General features: G+C 36.9%; 1 protein-coding gene across 1 annotated transcript in view; it reads right to left on the reverse strand.

Annotated features, from left to right (window-relative positions):
• The window catches only part of ANKRD31 (ankyrin repeat domain 31), a 71,988-nt gene that overhangs the window by 16,104 nt on the left and 37,684 nt on the right, over positions 1-18,200 (reverse strand). Inside the window, 9 exon segments of the mRNA XM_050913605.1 lie at positions 932-1,985; positions 4,582-4,678; positions 6,848-6,926; positions 7,698-7,801; positions 8,262-8,421; positions 10,406-10,548; positions 11,406-11,600; positions 16,726-16,977; positions 17,540-18,074. Of these exon segments, the coding sequence (XP_050769562.1) occupies positions 932-1,985; positions 4,582-4,678; positions 6,848-6,926; positions 7,698-7,801; positions 8,262-8,421; positions 10,406-10,548; positions 11,406-11,600; positions 16,726-16,977; positions 17,540-18,074 (2,619 nt within the window).

Genomic DNA, 18,200 nt, shown 5'->3' on the forward strand with positions numbered 1-18,200 from the left:
AGAGGAATATTACATGTCCTTTAAAGAAAAGAAGCGTGTGTATATACCTATGACATGGCCCAACGAAGAGGCTTGTGACTTACTCACACTGCCTTATGTTACAAAACACAAGACCACATGAAATGCCCACTCTCAGCAGAAAAGCATTCCCAAGCAGATATAGGTGCAGAAAAAGGAGTCTTTTCTACATTAACTATACCTGGTGAGTTGGCTGAAAAGAAACTTTCATGTTTTAATCAATATGTTGCCCTGGAAATTAACTAGCTTGCAGCTGGGAATTCAGTCAATGATTCCATCATTTACTCAATACCAAGCCAGTCCCCTGGCAGCTGCCTTGCAAATCTGCTCTGTATTTGGAGGCACAGGGACATGTCTGTGTATTAAAAAAAGAGGTTTCTTCTTTTTTTTTTGCAAATATGGTTCATACTAGACTGTAAACTATAGAACCACCTGGCATGTAAGCGAGTAATTTTGCATATATTCCTGTCTATCACAGCACTATGAAATCCTTCATGTCACATTTCTTTATTTGAGGGACTTGATAGTTCCTTCCAAGAATCACATTAAGTCATAAAAATCTTAACGTTCCCACTCCTTCTAATATGAAAATCAGGTATTACACAATGTAGACCAAACAACAATTCCACGCTGCTTCTAGCAATAGGAAATGTTAATAAACTGATAATGCAAAGTTAAACAGAAATTTTAAATATGCAGTATTCTGGGTGTTAAAATCATTGGCTGACAGAAGACATCATCCATAGCATTTTCCTTTAAAACTCATAAAAGATTATCTGCAACCAATGAATAAAAATTCTCAATACCAAGTGCCTAAGATGCAGACTAAACCATGAGAACTGCTATTTCCCCATTTTAGTGGGTTTTTTTTCATTATATGCTAATATTAACATTATTATATCTCAACAATTACCTGCAGCTTGAACTCTAAAACATTTTCTCCTGGCTTAATCCTTCCCAATTGAAGCAGATCTACCAATTGAAGCTTTTTCCTATTTTTTCTTCCATACCTCACTTGTTTTTGTTCACAATCCTGATTACTACAGCTCTGGGAAGATTTCTCACTGAGGTTTACTGGATAATCTGTATTTGAGGTAAGATTTGCAAGCACTGAGTTGGCATTAAGTGAGTTCTCACTACTCTGAAAGATCATTTGCTGCAGAGTATTAGGGAAGTTCTTTGTAGTTGTTGACAAAATTACTTGCTGCTGCTGCTGCTGGAAAGCTTCTTTCTTATTTACGTATCTGTGTAGATCCTCATCTGTAAGAACCTGCTGGCTGTCACTGCCTGGCTGACAGACATTGTTATTGACAAGAGTGCTTCGGGGTTCCGCAATATTTAATGTGTTGGTCACTGAAGTGGGATTTAAAGACTTGCTTCCTTCTGCAATTGCTACACAGTCAATGTCTTTTTGCTGGGAGTACTTTGTTTTAGCAGTGGAAACAGTAGGTTCTGAAGGCAATGTCACCACTTCTACAGCATTTGTCAGCTTTGACATGTTGTCGAAAGGATATTCTGTTACCCTGTTTTTGGATGCCAAAGCATGATCAGAAGCCTCTTTGCTTCTAATTGCTTCTTTATTTGCTCCTGTCTCATCCAAGCAGATGTGTGGATGTTGGCTGCACTCCTGAGCTGAAAATCTATTTTCTAAAGAGAGATGTGCTTCTACTCTGTTTCCATTAGGCATGCTGGCACCAAGCCCCACACTAAATGTAACTACATCAGGACACATGATTTCATCAGCAGTTAAACTTTGTCTTTTACCATTTCCACGGGAAATAACTAAGTTTGAGATTTGCTTCTCTGAACATGATGCACTGAACACTTGCTTTGTTTTTCTGTAATTTTGTATTTTCTGGACTAATTCTTCCTGGTTTTGGGCAACAGTCAACAGACTCTTTTGCCTAGAAGCAAGGTTAACTAACTGTTTCCTCAGTGTTCCTTTTTTAAAAGATTCCACTGAAGCCCTAGAAAATAAAAAAAAGTAATAATAAGGACACAAGAGTTACTGTAAACACAAAATAAACACAGTTTAATAGACGTAACCCGCTAAGAATAGGAATATATTTCAAAGGACTCTGCCAACACCTAAAACTTGAACAATCTTTTTATCACGTATAAAGTTTATAGTTCAAATCCTGGGCTTATGCACAACAAACTGCAGAATCCCATCTAGAAATAGGATGCAAAGCATCAAAACTTCAGTAATAGCCTTGTCCTCCTATACCACCCTTAATTCATAGAATTGAAACTGGGTCTGTATTATCACTGGCTGCTCTTTTGTCACCACAAATCACAATAGTTCATTGAATTCAGTGCCTTTGTGGCTCTAATTTGGAGCCTTTTAAAATGAGGTCAGGATGAGCTACTGAAGGATGATACTATCAGAAATTTTTTACAGTGTACACAACAAACCATTTTGTGAAGCCACAACTGTAATAGTATCACACGACCATTAAGAAAAGAGGACAGAGCAGTTCAGAATGTTGTATGTTAGTTTGGGAATGCTTCTCCCTTTGTCAGACCCTGCTCCCTAGCTGAGCTGGTCTCCCTGTGAGACTCCTTCCCTGGGGGACTTTACCTCCTTCCTGCTGGAAAGGAATTCTTTATTTACCCCACTTCCTTTGGCACAAGAGCCATCAGCCCAGCCTAAAACTCTTTTCTCCTAATTCCCCCTCATGGGACAAGTGATTGCACTACCACTCTGGTACCATGCTTGGAAGACAGGGGAGTACCACAAGGTGTGGGAAAAGGAATAGCAGCACGGTTTGCTTTTAACTCCACCTACGGCAGAGATGCCATGCAAGTAACACCATCCCAGTCTCGGAAGAGAGAGACTGTTGAGGGGATCAGGACAGAGGTACAGCAAGACCAGTTGATGCAGAACAAGGACAGCCAAACCACAGCGTGTTAGTATTGGTGTCTGTACTGTGATATTGCTTTCTATCACATGTGTTTAGAACCCATGATACAATCAGCATATCAGCATATAGTCAACCACTGATATGAGTAAGCCTTGCCAACTATGGACTCCTACACAGGCTAGTGAGGCTCCACACACTTTTCTAGCAGTGTTTCTTCGGGGAAGTTTTGTTGCTTTATTGCTGTACAGGTACAGAAGAAGCTGCAACTGAAGAGGCAAAGATAGTGTGACTAAAATGACAAAGGCAAAGTAATTTACAGCCGCTAACAAATATGATGCTTTTTTTTGCTCATTTTTCTGAGGTGAGAGATACATCTTAATATCTTCAAAGGAACAGATAGAAATGGAAAAGTGTTAGTGGTATCTCCCTCCAGGCCAACTAACTGAACAACAGAAAGATGGAAAATGTGATGATGCCTCCTGATCTTCTGTACATTTATGTATCGTGTGACAAAAGCTTATATGCTAATTAGTTAAAAATAAAATGTTCACCATACAAATAATAAAAAGGAAATTTAATGTAATTTGGCATGTAGCTCATTACTGTTGATGGACAGCTGTTGCATTAGCTGCAGCCTATCTGCAATATCCAGAAACATTTATCGCTTCACTCCAGAACGGTTTCACTCTCAATATTAGAAGGCAGGTACGTTTGTGTAGATATTAATTTTACTGTTCTTGTTTCTTAATTCATTCACTAGTTTGTTCACAAGGATGATTTGGAACCCTAACTTCTCTTCACATAAAACTCTCTTTTTTTAAAATTATCTGTGTAATCTATGTACCTTACATTTTATAGCTGGCAAAATGGTCTGTGACAGAAATGTTTCAGTCTCTTTTCTCAAACAGCTTATATGTTTTGCCATGAAACTACCTGAAAGCTGTACACTGTTGCTTTTACATGACCAAACAAATACTGCTCACACAAACAATATGTAGACATCCTCAACAGATGGCCTAGAAGCATCCATTAAACACGATACTACATTGTTAGCTGAGCACTCACTACATGACCAGCATTCAGGTAGTCCCTCTTAGAAGGAAGTAAAAAGAGGCATTGTGAGAGCTAGCAGCAGGAAGCTGACAATTCACATAGTCCATGCTCACACTGAGGTGAGCAATCCCAGCTCATATTTGAGGTGTTCTCACAAAAAAGGAATGTCTGCAAAGCATGCTTCAAGCCATTGCTCTAAATGGCTCTTGTGGGCTGTTGGTTGAACACTCCCAACCTAGGGGTTCTAAAGAAACAAAACCAGAGGCAGGGACACTAAAAGTAGTGTCCAAGTTGCTACTGCTTTCCTCCATGATGCTGCAAAAGTAATCTAATTGCTCAGTACCTCCATTTCCTAATTTCTGCTTAGGTATTTTTCCACACCTTTTGTATGTTCAGTGCCTAATTTCAATGCTCACTGTGTGCACAGTAACTGATTAGTATGCATTAGCTAAACCCTGAAGTTCTTCCTTGATGTAAACTCTTACTGGAGGTAACTGAAGCCAATATGGATCATGCTTCTGCAAAATCTGAATGAAAACCACGTAGTTTTACTTTCATGCTACTGTATGCTAACCTTCTAACAACCTCTATTACTTTTGCTATAAAGAATAGCTTCCTATAAATACAATCCTTGTATTCTACTTACCTGTATTTTTTAGCAAGGGTATCTCTTTCTGTTTTCTGTTTTGCAAGCATTTCATTCAAAGTATCTTGCAACTGAGACAGCCTTTGGATATACACATCTGTCCAATATTTTAATATAATCAAAATGAAGATGGCAATAAGCAGCAGAAGATAATTATAGTAATAACATTTTTAATGTAGCAAATGCACAGCCAAAGTATGAAAATAGTGTTACAGCAGTACCTTACACTGCCATGCATACTGATAGCTCTTTACAATTAGAGTACTTCTAAAGAAATTCTTCATAGAAAGAATTATATACAAGTTTAACTTAAAAGGAAATAGCCCAAGTACTGGAAAATTTTGAAGTGCACATGCCTTGTCTAGGAAATTGCTAAGACAACAGGATAGATTAAAGAACTGTCCTATGGATGATAAGCACTGAAACTTTTGAAGCTCTTTGTGTTGGAAGGAGCTACATAACATGACAATTATACGGGAGGCTACCTGCAGAAGTTACACAGTCTTAAGAAGGTGGCTAAAACCTTTATATCTGAAGTATTATAAAATAGTTTAATGAGCTTAGACTGTCCCAAGTTACACATAATGGTAAAAACATATGTATCATAGTTATACATAGTTTCAAATCCATATTATAAAATAAAATGAATTGTAAGTTGTCCCTTTTTGTTAGCTATATTTTTGTGAAATAAGAACAACAATTATAAGTTCTTCTTTATATGCCCTATCTCCTAGCCATATAACATAAGGGAGAGCTCAGAAGTCATGATCAGCAGATACTACTGGGATAATATGCTAAACATGTAATCTAATTCCTGAAATTCTAAAACAGGAAATATGAGCTTTCCATAATCATGAAAAATGGGAAATTACAGGATTAAAAATGACATTTATAAAATGTTTCCCCAAACCTGTTTCATAGTATTTACCAGTACTTACTTACTTATTAAAATAGAAAAATATGAAAATATTGCTCTTATTAAGGCAGCTTAATATGGAATTTGAATCTATTATTTACAGTAGGTTGTATTCCATGCAAATACCTTGAGGATTTTATTCTATGTTATAAGTTTGTCAATGTACTTCTACATTCTTGTTCAGTCTTGTGCCTCTTCACAAGTAATAACTATGATTTAGTTTAAAAGGTGCTAGATTATTAATGCTTTCGTCAGTAGTGGTAAGGGATCACCATGTTCATTTCTCTCATACCCCTAAACAGGAAAAGTCTGATAGTTTTATTTTGCTCATTTATGAAATTGCACTGATCTCTGTCTATAGGCTTCTGCCTATTGTATCATCTACCTGTTTGTCAAACATTTTTCAAGAAAACATATTGATTTTAATTAACAGTTCATAGGCCATAAATTTGAGTTGGAAGCTATAAATCTGCATAATTCCATATTTCACCCTTTATTTCATCCCCTTATTTTTAAAGGGATAAATTGACTAATTTGAAAGCTCCACCCTATATTCAGGAAAATAAATTAAAAAAAACCCTTTCCTTTCTGTCAGGAAGGAAAATTGTTTCATGGGCATGAGCTGCTCCAGAGTAAGCAGCCCTGCCAGATGGCAAGGGCAGCTGGGGAGAGAGACTTTGGTTAAAGGCGTTCCTGCAGCAAGCCTTGCCACTTGAACAATCATGGCACAGACACAATAGACTCAAACAGCTACACAGCACCAGCATCGTGATCTCCTAGGAAATCAGTGTCAGTTAGTAGGCTCTTGAGATTAATCTGAACTGAGATTTGATAGCCTAAGACAAATTACACCTCTGGGCACCAGCATTTCTGAAACTGCCCATCATCCACAGTGTCTGCCTTAAAGATTTCTCTTTTTTCCCTCATAAATTATTTTAGGCTCCTGGAACTCCAGCCGCACTAGAATGAATATGCTGCATCTGTTACTTTACATACAGACATAGCTGTTCCTGATCATGGAGGAGCTCATGTACTTGTAACGGAATAATGTTGCCAACAGTGTGCATTTCTTATCTAATGATCCCTTTTTATATGATTAGGTTGACTTGAAACACATGCCCCTGAGCAGCATGCTTCCCTTTTTGTCATCATATTCATTCCTATGTAAACTGGAAGTACTTCAGGAAATGCACTTACCTGGGAGCTGTTATTAAAATCTTATTTTCTGAAGCTGTATTTTCCAGAGGAGATATTCAAATATATGATGTGCAATACTATTTTAAAAACAATTATACTACCGAAGATATTTACCCCCTCCAAAAAAGTGAAACAAATTGAATTTACGTCTACCTGCATCTTTGGAAGTTCTCAATTCAAGTTGCAACAGTTCTTTTTGCTTGTCTTCTGCATCTTGTATGGCAGCAACAGACTCCTGTTAACAAATACAGAAATGATAGTAAGAAGTAGAGCCAAGTGCACCATATAAAACACAGGCCATAATGCACGGCCTGCAGGATAAGCATTAGTGGACTCAAGTCATTGCAGGCAGGGAATGACTGTGTAAAGGCAACAGGGGCACTGGTAGGATAGATGTACCTAGTGCCAAGGGTATGCTGTGCAAGGGGCTGCCACAGCCTGCTTTTGCCCAGGCATTCAAACTAGTCCGTGCTCAGAGTCCTACCTCTGAGCGCACTGCAGGGATTAGACAGTGAATTTCACCATGACAGCATCACCTAGACAATGTAGACACAGCCTACAGATACCAGCAACAGCTCTCCTAACATACAACTTGTGCAAAAATCTTCCTGGCTGTTTTAAATTAAGACTAAACAATTTCTAAATACTTTCATTATCATGAAGAAGAATCATTACTCTTTCAAAGACCCATTTTGGAAATGTGATGAAAAGCCTCAGGATTCCTGACCTTTTTTCTATTCATACAGGCAATAAGAGATGTATATAAGTATTGACTACCATTTGCACAATAAATGTAAGTGCACAGAGATAAGTGATAATATACACACTTATATACTGTAAACCACAGGTTATATACTGTAAGCCTCTGCACAATGCTGTTTTTTACATACAATCTAAAGGGTTAATTATTTAAATGATATTTTTATGTTATTCAGTCAGTAAATGACACTATGCAGTACTACACTATGAAGCAGTTTAACAAAACTCTATTATCTATACTTACCACACTGTATTTCTGATGTTGTGGCTCCAAAGCTGCATCATCATTTTTACAGTAGTCGTAACAATGACGTTTTGGTCTTCTTGACCTAGAAGGATATTTCCTCTCTCCACAATTAAGAAAAAATAAATAGAATTTAAAATGAATTTGCAGGAGCATAATAGGTTAGATTAGCTAATACAGGTTCTAAAGATGCAATGGCAGATCACATCATAAAAAAAATCTTGTATATGCAAATGAGATCAAATTTAGGTAGCATAAGGAAATAAGTCTTTAAAGCTACCACTTTCAAAAACACAAGGTTCCTGTGAAGGGAAATATGGATAATAAAAAAAATCTGAAGAGCCAAATGTGTCCTTATACCTCATTCTCTCAGGAAAAAAAAAACCCCTCATGTATCCTATTTTCTGAAAATAAATAATAATAATAAAAAAATCAGTAGTTAATAGAGTTAAAAATATCAGTGCCAGGCAATATGCAGCTCCGCAAATCAGCAGCATTCTAATGTACAGTTTTTCCTTAAGACTACAGGGTAATCCTATGATTTACATTATGAAACCAACACACCTGTAACTTCAATAGTCTCAACAGGAAGTACAGAGTCCATAGCACTGTAAGACTTCAGCAGTTCTTTCATTTCATCATCACAAGCTTCATCCAAAGCACTTTTCCCTGAACCATTCCTCTCACAGGGGTTCGCTCCATGCTGTAGTAGAATCCTGACTGCCTATTATATATTATTGTTATTTGTATTGTGATAATTCTTGCTGTGGACTTACACGACAACTATATGTGTTTTATCTATCATAAATCACAAATAATAAAGGTACAAATAAGATACTCTAAAACCTGTTACACTTGCAATCCCAATTAAACAAACAAGTTTAATTGGCTATTATCAACACCGAGTTGTATCTTACACTGCTAATTTTTCCATTAAAATACACAAATAATTCACAACTTATCATTAAACCTACCATCTTTATTGTTATAGAGAGCAATTACAAAACTTCATATATCTAAGTTAAAAGGAACCGGTCAATTGTATTAAGACCAAAGTGCAGAAAAGAAATAGATTTTTTTCTTTAAGTATTTAATAGTGGTTTTGTTTTTTGATTACATGCACTGATGATTGTTTTCCTAATTCCAAATTACTTGCAAGTCTGTTTAATTGGAAAATGTGGAAATGAGATTAGTGGTGTCAGTGGAATCATCTACCCCCTAAAATTCAGATCATATGAAAGTGTTGACGAGGTCAGAGCTTGGAGGGTAAAGAATTTTCATACGTATGATTTCTCATCTTTAGCATTTCTTCTTCTTTCTTAAATTCAGAGCGCTGTTAAGTATCAGAAAGTATCAGAAAAAGAATACTCTCTAGAAGTTCAGAATCTTCTCCATCGGTTTTCCCCCACAATATTGAATAATAGCTTACATGTTTTCAAGAACCCTACTGACAGTTTGGCACCAGGGCCGTGAAATCATCCCCTTCATTTTATCTTTGCTCACAAAAAAGGTAAGTGTGATGAAATATCAGCTCTTCTGACAGGAATAGAAGTGGTATGTTTGAGCCAATCTGGCATCACCTTTTTACACTCAGTTCCCTGGAATTCACTGTGCCAAAACAACATTTTATTTATTTGTGTGCAGTTCTGGGCCCCACAATTTAAGAAGGATGTTAAGGTCCTTGAATGTGTCCAGAGGAGGGCAACAAAGCTGGTGAAAGGGCTGGAAGGAACGTCCTGTGAGGAGCGGCTAAGGACTTTGGGCTTCTCTAGTTTGGAGAAAAGGAGGCTGAGGGGCGACCTCATTGCTCTCTACAGCTTCCTGAGGAGGGGAAGCAGAGAGGGAGGTGCTGATCTCCTCTCCCTGGGATCCAGTGATAAGACATGTGGGAATGGTTCAAAGCTGCACTGGGGGAGGTTCAGACTTGACATTAGGAAGCATTTCTTTACCAAGAGGGTGGTCAAACACTGGAACAGGCTTCCTAGAGAGGTGGTCGATGCCGCAAGCCTGTCAATGGTTAAGAGGCATTTGGACAATGCCCTTAATAACACGCCTTAACTTTTGGTCAGCCCTGAACTGGTCGGGCAGTGGGACTAGACGATTGTTGTAGGTTCCTTCCAACTGAAATACTCTCTATTCTATAGAACCATAGAATGGCTTGGATTGGAAGGGACCAGTTAATGAAAAAAACTGGTTGATTTTTAAACAGCAAGCCTAGGGTTTTTTTCTTTACACTGAGTGTGGTGAGACACTGGAACAGGTTGCCCAGAGAAGTTGCGGATGCCCCATCACTGGAAGTGTTCAAAATCAGGCTGGATGGGGCTTTGGGCAAGCTGATCTAGTGAAAGATGTCCCTGCCCATGGCAGGGGGGTTGGACTAGATGATCAAATCGAGAATGCTCAATTTCAGTATTATTTTTAAGACGCCCAATACGTGGGAGAGAACCATGGGGAGCTTCTGAATTTTTCTGATTTGTCCGCTGGACTGAAAAAGTCAACTGACTGTACAATTTCAACTCTCACTGTTGAAAAATATTTATTTCTCTAATTTTGATTACTCTAAAGAACATTGGTTTATTTCCTAAATGCAAATCTACACTAAAATTGTATAAGTAACTTTGACTTTCCTTATTTAAACCAGGATTTTGCTTTGCTGATCCTCTGCTGGAAATCAGGCTCAGGAAATCTAATGTAAAAGAAAAATGTACCTCCAAATAATTGCCAGAAACAGCATCATGTATTGGCAAAATACCATCCAGACTTCTGCTGTTAACATTAGCACCGGCTTTCAGTAATTCTAAGATCACTTCAGCAAATCCCCCATTGGAAGCTTCATGAATTGCTGTCCAACCTAATAAAAGCAAGATGACACATACAGCATGCATCTCACTTGGAAAGATCCACACAGGTCACTAATTAGTGATTATACATTTTGCTGCGTTTGCTGTAGTAGAAGCAATGGACTACTCTTTTTAAGATAAATCTTATACAAACAATTCTCTTGAAATGCCAAGGTAAATTATTTCTTGTGTAATTCAGTTTACTTTAGAGAAAAATGTATCCAATATTAAGGAGAAAAATATTGTCTACTTTTCTACCACACTACTAAAAATAATAAAAGAAACAAAACAATAGAGTAGAAAGACTCTAAAAACTCAGAAGCATAATATTAACAGTCTGATTTCTAATCCCAGTGGCATTTTATAATATCAAGTCTGCCAGGCATCCAGAATAGAATACCATCCATTCTGAGACTATAAAATCAGAAATGCATTATACATTTAGGTAGAAAAAAGAAAAAATAATGTTGTCATCTGATTTTTGTCCTCATTTCCTAAGGAAATAAGATTTGTGTGAATGTGCTTCACACATATATACATTCATGTGCATAAACATTAGTTCTCCCACCAAACTTTCAAGTCCGCTTTCCGTACATATCTCTGAAAATGTGCTCTTTGGCAGAGCAAGACCTGATTAAAGCCCCTGCTGAGAAAAAGGCTGCATTAGCTCCATGCTGAGATGCAAAATCCAGGGATTCACTGACTGTGCTTGCACTTTTTGAATTACTTCCTTTCACCCTCACAATTATATCACAAATCAAGAATCCATAATTATATTAAAATCACACAAATTATATTAAAACATATACACTATAAATTATATAAAACTGTATCATAAAACAAGCCCATAAGAGAGTAATTTTCAAACCTGCATAGTCCTGTTCATTGACACAAATTCCAGATGATATCAGAGTTTTCACCAAAGACAAATCTCCTCTCCTAGCAGCAATATGCAGCTGAGTTTCTCCTTTTGCATTTTTCCTCGTCGTCTTTCTCCCAGCTCTTGTATTACAGGTACCATGTAAAATTACAGCTTCTTTTCTGGTAGATGATAGGGAAGATTCTAAACACATATTGGGTGTTCATTAGGAACCACAAAAAATGTTTCATTATAAACAAAGAATTAAGCTTCATAACTCATTTGAATTAAATGTAAATGTGTGCAATACTGTTGCCTTATTCAATAACATTAATTGACTACATCAAAAGGTTAGAAGGTACTGCATAACTGCTCAGATAACAAACAGACCCTATGCAAAAGAATTTACAGTTCAAATCCAGATGACTTAACAAGGGTACAATGAATTAGGGATCAACGAAAAAGGTAACAAGGTTGAAGTTTTATACTGTATAGAGGTAGGGAGTATGTTATATGTCTCCATGGACTGCTTTCAAGTTACCGGGCATGCCTGCTAAATATATAAAGTACACACATAAAGGTATTTAAGAAACTACATAAAAGTGAAGACTTGACCATCACCTCTTTTCCGTTCCTAATTCTGTATCAGGGAAGAGATAGGTTTCTACATAAGGTATTTTTACAGCTGTGATGTGAAAAAGTCCTGTAGACTGATTACAATCTTTGATTATTGTCTAGTGACATAGCTGAACTGCCTTTTAATTACACCTGTGCAGGAGTGGACCCATAATTATAAATAAACTTGATTTAATCCTTCTCTTATTGGTTCACAAAGCAAACAACATTCACTTTAAATTTTGTCATGTGATCATCAGACAGGTCCTAATTCTGAGGCTTCAGGTAACAGACATATCAAATTGTAAGAGATACAAAGAAAAAAACAGATTAAAAAAGTACTGATTCTGCGTATAAAGTAAGGACAACCCCCTCCCCCAAACTGCTACCAAAAAGACAGAGTGTATACATGTTCAAAAGCTCTACCATGCATGTTAGCTTTTTTTAACTCCTGCTCCTGCTGTTATAATACTGTGCCATCAGATTTTTTTAAAAGTTCACTGTGTTCTTTCTCTGATTTCTTGAAAATCTGTAATTCGTCCAAAAAAAGGAAAGTGTAAGGTTTTAAATAAACATTTTGCAAGTCTTATCCATGTTTGTTTAATTATTCCTATGAACAATTAGTTGCTGCATCCCAAGCGTTTCCTGTTCTCATCAGACAAGCTGTCTTCTCAAATATTTTCAGTTATCAGTATCCATTGCTATCAAACATCTTTCATGATTTGACAGCTGCCTTTCTTCAGGCTCCTCCTGCCTTCTGGAAAATCTGCTTCTCCAAGGCTTCCTTTAAGGTAAACTACTGAGCTTGTCATCCAAGACTGTACGGAAGAACATGAAAGACATATTGCAACTATATTAAAGACAGACATACAGTGAGGATATACCCATACTAATTTTAAACTAGCTTGTTCAGGCACTGCTGCAGCCAGACTATGGCAGCATGGAGCTCACTGTAGCCTATTCTAAGCTGTCAGAAAGCACTCAGGCGGCCCTCTTTGCATTGGGGGTGCTTGGCCCACACCATATTGGCAACCAGAAGAGGTGAAGAGTTTCTTTTTTAAATGAAAACTGAGATTCTAGAGCACACAGAAGGGGCACGTTATTGAAATACTCCTCCAATCTGAGACCTATTTTTCTGTAAGATAATGTATTTTGTTTTGTCTAAAAGCTTCTGGGTCTGAACTCCCAAAGCAATCATCTGCTTCCTGGTTCTTCTTTTTCTTCCCCTTTGATTCATGGGAGAATGTCCTAGGGACTCTTTAGAGACATAGAAGAAAAAGAAGGCACACAACAGCCCATTAAGCTAATGACCCTTAGTAATATCGGCTGCAAGTGAACAGAAATAATTGCAACGTTTTCCAGTTAAGTTGTCATGCACAACAGTTTTCTTCATGGTTGTTAGGAAACATTTGCAAAAGCATAATGGGACATTGGTAAGTGAATCACAAAATACTGGTTCTCTGTGGAATGCATTGCCAGATGGGTCATAAGCAGGGAAGAGCAGGAACTTGGCAAATACAAAATCCAGTCAGCACACGTACAAAGATAAGGTGGAGAGATTACAGTAACCAGCAATCAGAGTAGATTAGGCTGCTGTACCTCAACAACTTCAAGGATATCCTCCTTCAAAAAGACATTTGAATACTTCAGCATTGGTCTATGAGTAATTCTTTCCACAGATTGAACTATAAGAAAAGAAGCAAGCTGTTTGTACCTTTCTTCTGTATAAGCAGAATAGGAATGTTGAGAGCCTAGTAAGTGACTGACTGTAGATCAAAGTGACACTGCGTCATTTAGGACGGAAAGATTTTTATTCAAGAATAGAATAATACAAGGAAGACCACTGGGACACAGGAACAATCAGATGAGATACAAAAGCCAGTTAATGAAGAAAAGGCACGAGACAGCACAAAATGTGAAAAACCCACAAGTCAGAAAACATTATCCCATCTTCCACTTTTTTTCTGCTGCAATCTGAATGACATTGTCCTGGTCTCCAAAGCTATTAATGCCTTCAACTGTACAAAGGGCTATACTTTCTTGCATCACCTCTCAAACAGAAACATTCTCCTGGGATGAAGGAAATAATTAAATTTTAGCTGAATAAAATATTACCCGAAGAATCTGTTTTGGGGGAAAAAGTAAACTGTGAAATGCTATTCCAGAGCAGACCAAAATGTAAGACACATGATTGGAATAAAGTTTTTTTAAAATCATAACTCTATATATAGGAGGCAAAAAATATAAAGGAAAAAATCCACAAATGTATTAATGCATATAGACCTTATTAAAAAGATTGAGCAGGAATATAGGAGCCACAAAAAAGAACAACTGTAGGGAAAGGAATCATTTCTATGTTCAATGTTTATTCTTCCAATAATTAGCAGTGGATGATGACGTGTATCAGATATGCCATGGATTTTTTCTAGAATGAAGTAAAAAGGCATTACTACAGCAGGAGGAACCAATTTGGAGATAGGAACACTAAGTACTGACACTGCCAAATATGGGAGAGCAGTAAGTAACAAGAAGCACCTACTCCTTTCCTTCTCCCTTCAACTTCCAAAAGAAAACACAGGCTTGCAGTCCAGAAACTCAAGAGAGCAGGAACTTCAGATGGGTTGAAAACTAGCAACCACCTGAGACGGGAAGAGGAAACAGTATTCTGTACAGCTGAAGGCAGAAGAGCACAAGAAGACTGTGACTGTCAAAGAGAAAAGGATCAGCAGGAACTTCACACAGTTTCCTGAATGTTTTTTGTCATGTGTTAGAGGACGTTGCAGAGATTGGCTGATGACTCCTTAATTCAACTTGTAAGACCAGTGAGCATCCAGACAAAGTCCCCAAAGAGAAAGAGGGTACTAAGCAAACAACAAAAAGAGGTAAACAAATTAGTATGTTGATAGTATTTGTGCAGATGTATTTGTCCATAGTGTGTGTGTGTGTGTACGGGTGCGCGGGTATATTTGTTATACATATTATTTTAAATATACACGCTGTTATGTACACTGGTTTTAAAAGCATTTAATGGATGTAAGAGTATGAATCCCATCGATTTTCAAAATATATATGACATACTTAATGCTAGCATTCATTTACATCCCACTTAAAGGAAACCAAAGTTTGACCAACAGACTCCAGCAACACATAACTGCAGCCAAAGGAAGAAACTAAAATTTTTTGCTGCACACACTTGGAAAAAATAAATCAAATGTTATATCCACACACAAATACACATGCATTCACACATACTTCTATAAACCTATATATACAAAAACCACCTTTTCCTATGTATGTATATACAAAGCATACATTTACGCTGACACAGTAGTTATTTGAAAGGGAAAGTTTCACAGAGCTGGAAACAATTATAAATAAAAAATAGTTTGAAGAAAAAATGTCAGCAGAAAAATATGTATAATAGCTAGGAAGTATTTCACAACATATCCCACACTCAACATGAAAAGCTGCACTGATTCAAAACCTAACCTGGCTTAGGAAGGGAATTAGAGAGCAACAGTAAGAGAAATGAAAAACTGGGAAGTGAATGATAGCAAATATAAATAAGGAGTTGTAGAAAACTGCTGTGGAAAACAACAGAATACAAGGAGATAGTCACAGACAACTAAGTTCCTAAGAAGGCAGTATTTTAAAATCTATCAAAACCAGAAAAAATAATTCCCAAATGCTTAATTACTAGAGAGAAATGACAGAATTGTCTAAGATAATCACAAAAGACAAATACTCTATTCTGTATCAAGGCAATGCTACACAAGAAATTCCTGTCATATAATGACACAGTTCTTTTCATTTCAACACAAGTTACGGAGAATGCCAAATGATATGAGGATAAACATTTTTGAATCAGTGGTCCAGATACACTACATTTAAAAGTTTTAAGAGAGGAGGGATCCCATCTGAACTACAGGGTTTGGTTTTAGTAAGTCTTGAGCACTATGGTCCTCTGGTTCCAGAAATAACCAAAGTACACAAGATGACTGCTAGCTTTACCAAAAAAGCAGTAAGTGAAAAATACTTGGGGGTTATGATGAGTAATCAGTTGGACCAGGGCTCTATTGTGATGGTAAGGCTACAAGATAAATGCAAGTCTTAGACATGGGATGAAACTGCTACACAGAAAGCTGTACTTGCAGGCAGAAGAGAATATACCTACCAGAGGACGCTAGGTCCTTATCCTCATGTAAGTAGGTTTGTTTCTATACGACAGCTAAAACCCAATGTACCATACAATCAGAGCCTATGCTGATTTGTGCCTGATGAGTATACAGTCTATAAAATGTAAGTGGATATATGTGTGCCAAGTATATGGAGAGCCAGGTTTTCTTCTTTGATCTGTGATACGTAAAATAGTTAACTGAGGACTGATTTTGTGTTATTTTAAAGTATCATTTATGTAGCACAGTTAACTAAGGATCAATTTAATGTTATTTTAAGCTGTCAGTTATGATCCCCTCAACTACAATGCCGAAGACTGATGAATGTAACATAAACAAAACAGAATAAGTATGTGCATTCTGTAAAATGAAGTACAGAAGTTCTGGTAATATTTCAAGAATTTGGAACTCACTAGAATGTCTGCTCAACATGCTATACATATTTTTCCAAACTTTCCTTCACATGTTACGAAAAGCTTTCTTCATGTATGTCTGGGAAAAAACTCAACTGTTTTTATAAAATATTATTAACTTTTCACCTGATTTCTTGGATGTTTGCTGTTCTGATGCTTGACTGAATTGTGATTGATTAGATGAAAGCTTGTTTTTGCTGTCAGTGGAACACGAAGCTGCCTTTTGGCTTGTCTCCTGATGGTTTAATCTTACTCTTTTAGTTTGGACTACTTCTGTTTCAGTAAACTGTGAAAGCTCATTGGTCTTTGCATTTCCTTCTTCTCCATTTTTTTCAGTGCCTTCTGTTCCACTTACTCCAGCAAACTCTCCTTCATCTGCTGGTTTAACAAAAGAACTTAAGAGTATCTATGGCATAATACTCAGTAATTTCAGAAATTATAACTGATATTAAAATGAATGTCAAAATGACCACCTAGTCTAGGTTAAAAAATGCCTGCAGTAACTCACTCAATTTTTGAAAATACTTTAACACAATAAATCCTTTATCCACTACTCACCGTATGTTAATGTACTGAGATTGAATCCAAAACAATTCAAAGATTCTTCTGTGAAAATACGACCTTTATTGATTCTTAGGTATTAAGAAAAATAAGGTACTTACTTAAGAATTTCATTCTAATTACTGTAATGACCATTGTGGTCACATTTTGGCAAATACAATGGGGACTTGGATATAAAACAGCCCTCAAAAATAGAAGCAAAAATTACTAACTGGTTAATCTGGCATAGTGGACTGTGCCACAACACACTCAATGTGTCTGCTATTTATTTATGGCAAAATACATTCTCTGGAGACCAACACCTGGGGTTTTTTAATAAAATACACAGAATGCTTACAACTAACTCATAAAATAAGTATTTTCAAACAAAACATGGCACCTGTTTCTTTCTGCATATTTTCCACAATCTGAAATGAATAAGGAGACTTGCTGTCTGCATTAACACCAAAATGCAAATCTGCATTTGAGTTGGTCTCCTGAAGATCCTCTCTCTTTTGTCTGATTTGAAATGTGTTCTTTTCATGGAGTTGTAAAGCTATAGACTCGATCGCTAAACTACTAGCATGTTCAGTTTCAATGTGACATCCTTCAACACGTTCTTCTGCACTAAGCAGGATCCTCCCTCCTTTCTCTGGTTATGGAGCCTTTTTTCCAATGGTGCTTAGTACACCACTGGTAGAATTATAAGGACTTCCAGAAACACTTTCTCCATTAGTAGCTGCTAAAAGCTCATGTGCTAACAGTGTTTCTGCATTTGCTTGAAGTGTCTGTTCAGTGCAGCTGGTTCCATCTTCAGATATATTAGTATAAATGTTCTGCACCTCATTTACAATAGTCTGTTGCACTATGTCCGTGCTGTCTGAATCCATAAGATTTGCACACGCTGGTTCTGACTTACCTGTCTGTAAGGAAATCTGTTCAAACAAAGGCAAAAAGAGTTTTAAACTTAGAGCTGATCCATTGATTTTGTTTCCATCAACATCAGCTTTAACTTGATTTGTCAAGTTTTGCAAAGAAATAATTCGTTCTGAAGGTATTCT

The sequence above is a fragment of the Gymnogyps californianus genome, chromosome Z (assembly GCF_018139145.2).
Source record: "Gymnogyps californianus isolate 813 chromosome Z, ASM1813914v2, whole genome shotgun sequence".
Classification (NCBI taxonomy): domain Eukaryota; kingdom Metazoa; phylum Chordata; class Aves; order Accipitriformes; family Cathartidae; genus Gymnogyps; species Gymnogyps californianus.